The following is a 350-nucleotide window of genomic DNA, read 5'->3' as shown; positions in this document are numbered from 1 at the left end:
GCCTGCCCACGCCCGCCGGCCGTCGGCTCTCTGGCCTCCCATTGGTGACCCCTAGCACCGTGCCCAGGACCCTGGCTTCTCCCCTGTGCGTGTCCACTCGGCAACTGTCGTCTGAGCCCCGGAGGACGTCTGCAGGGAGGTAAGAGGAGGCTGCAGGGAGGTGAGAGGAGGCTGCAGGGAGGTGAGAGGAGGCCTCAGGGAGGTGAGATGAGGCCGCGGGGAGGTGAGAGGAGGCCGCAGGGAGGTGAGAGGAGGCCCCAGGGAGGTGAGAGGAGGCCCCAGGGAGGTGAGATGAGGCCGCGGGGAGGCGAGAGGAGGCCGCAGGGAGGCGAGAGGAGGCTGCAGGGAGG

The 350-nt window shown here is 70.3% G+C and overlaps 1 protein-coding gene across 1 annotated transcript in view; it reads left to right on the top strand.

Annotated features, from left to right (window-relative positions):
• Positions 1 to 350, top strand: part of GTSE1 (G-2 and S-phase expressed 1) — an 18,015-nt gene that overhangs the window by 15,406 nt on the left and 2,259 nt on the right. The window contains exon 7 of the mRNA XM_014533164.1: positions 1 to 139. Coding sequence (XP_014388650.1) covers positions 1 to 139 — 139 coding nt within the window. The remainder of the gene's footprint in view (positions 140 to 350) is intronic.

Source organism: Myotis brandtii, unplaced genomic scaffold (assembly GCF_000412655.1).
Source record: "Myotis brandtii unplaced genomic scaffold, ASM41265v1 scaffold952, whole genome shotgun sequence".
NCBI lineage: Eukaryota > Metazoa > Chordata > Mammalia > Chiroptera > Vespertilionidae > Myotis > Myotis brandtii.
Note: the sequence above shows the minus strand (reverse complement) of the source record. Positions and strands in the feature narration are given on the sequence as shown.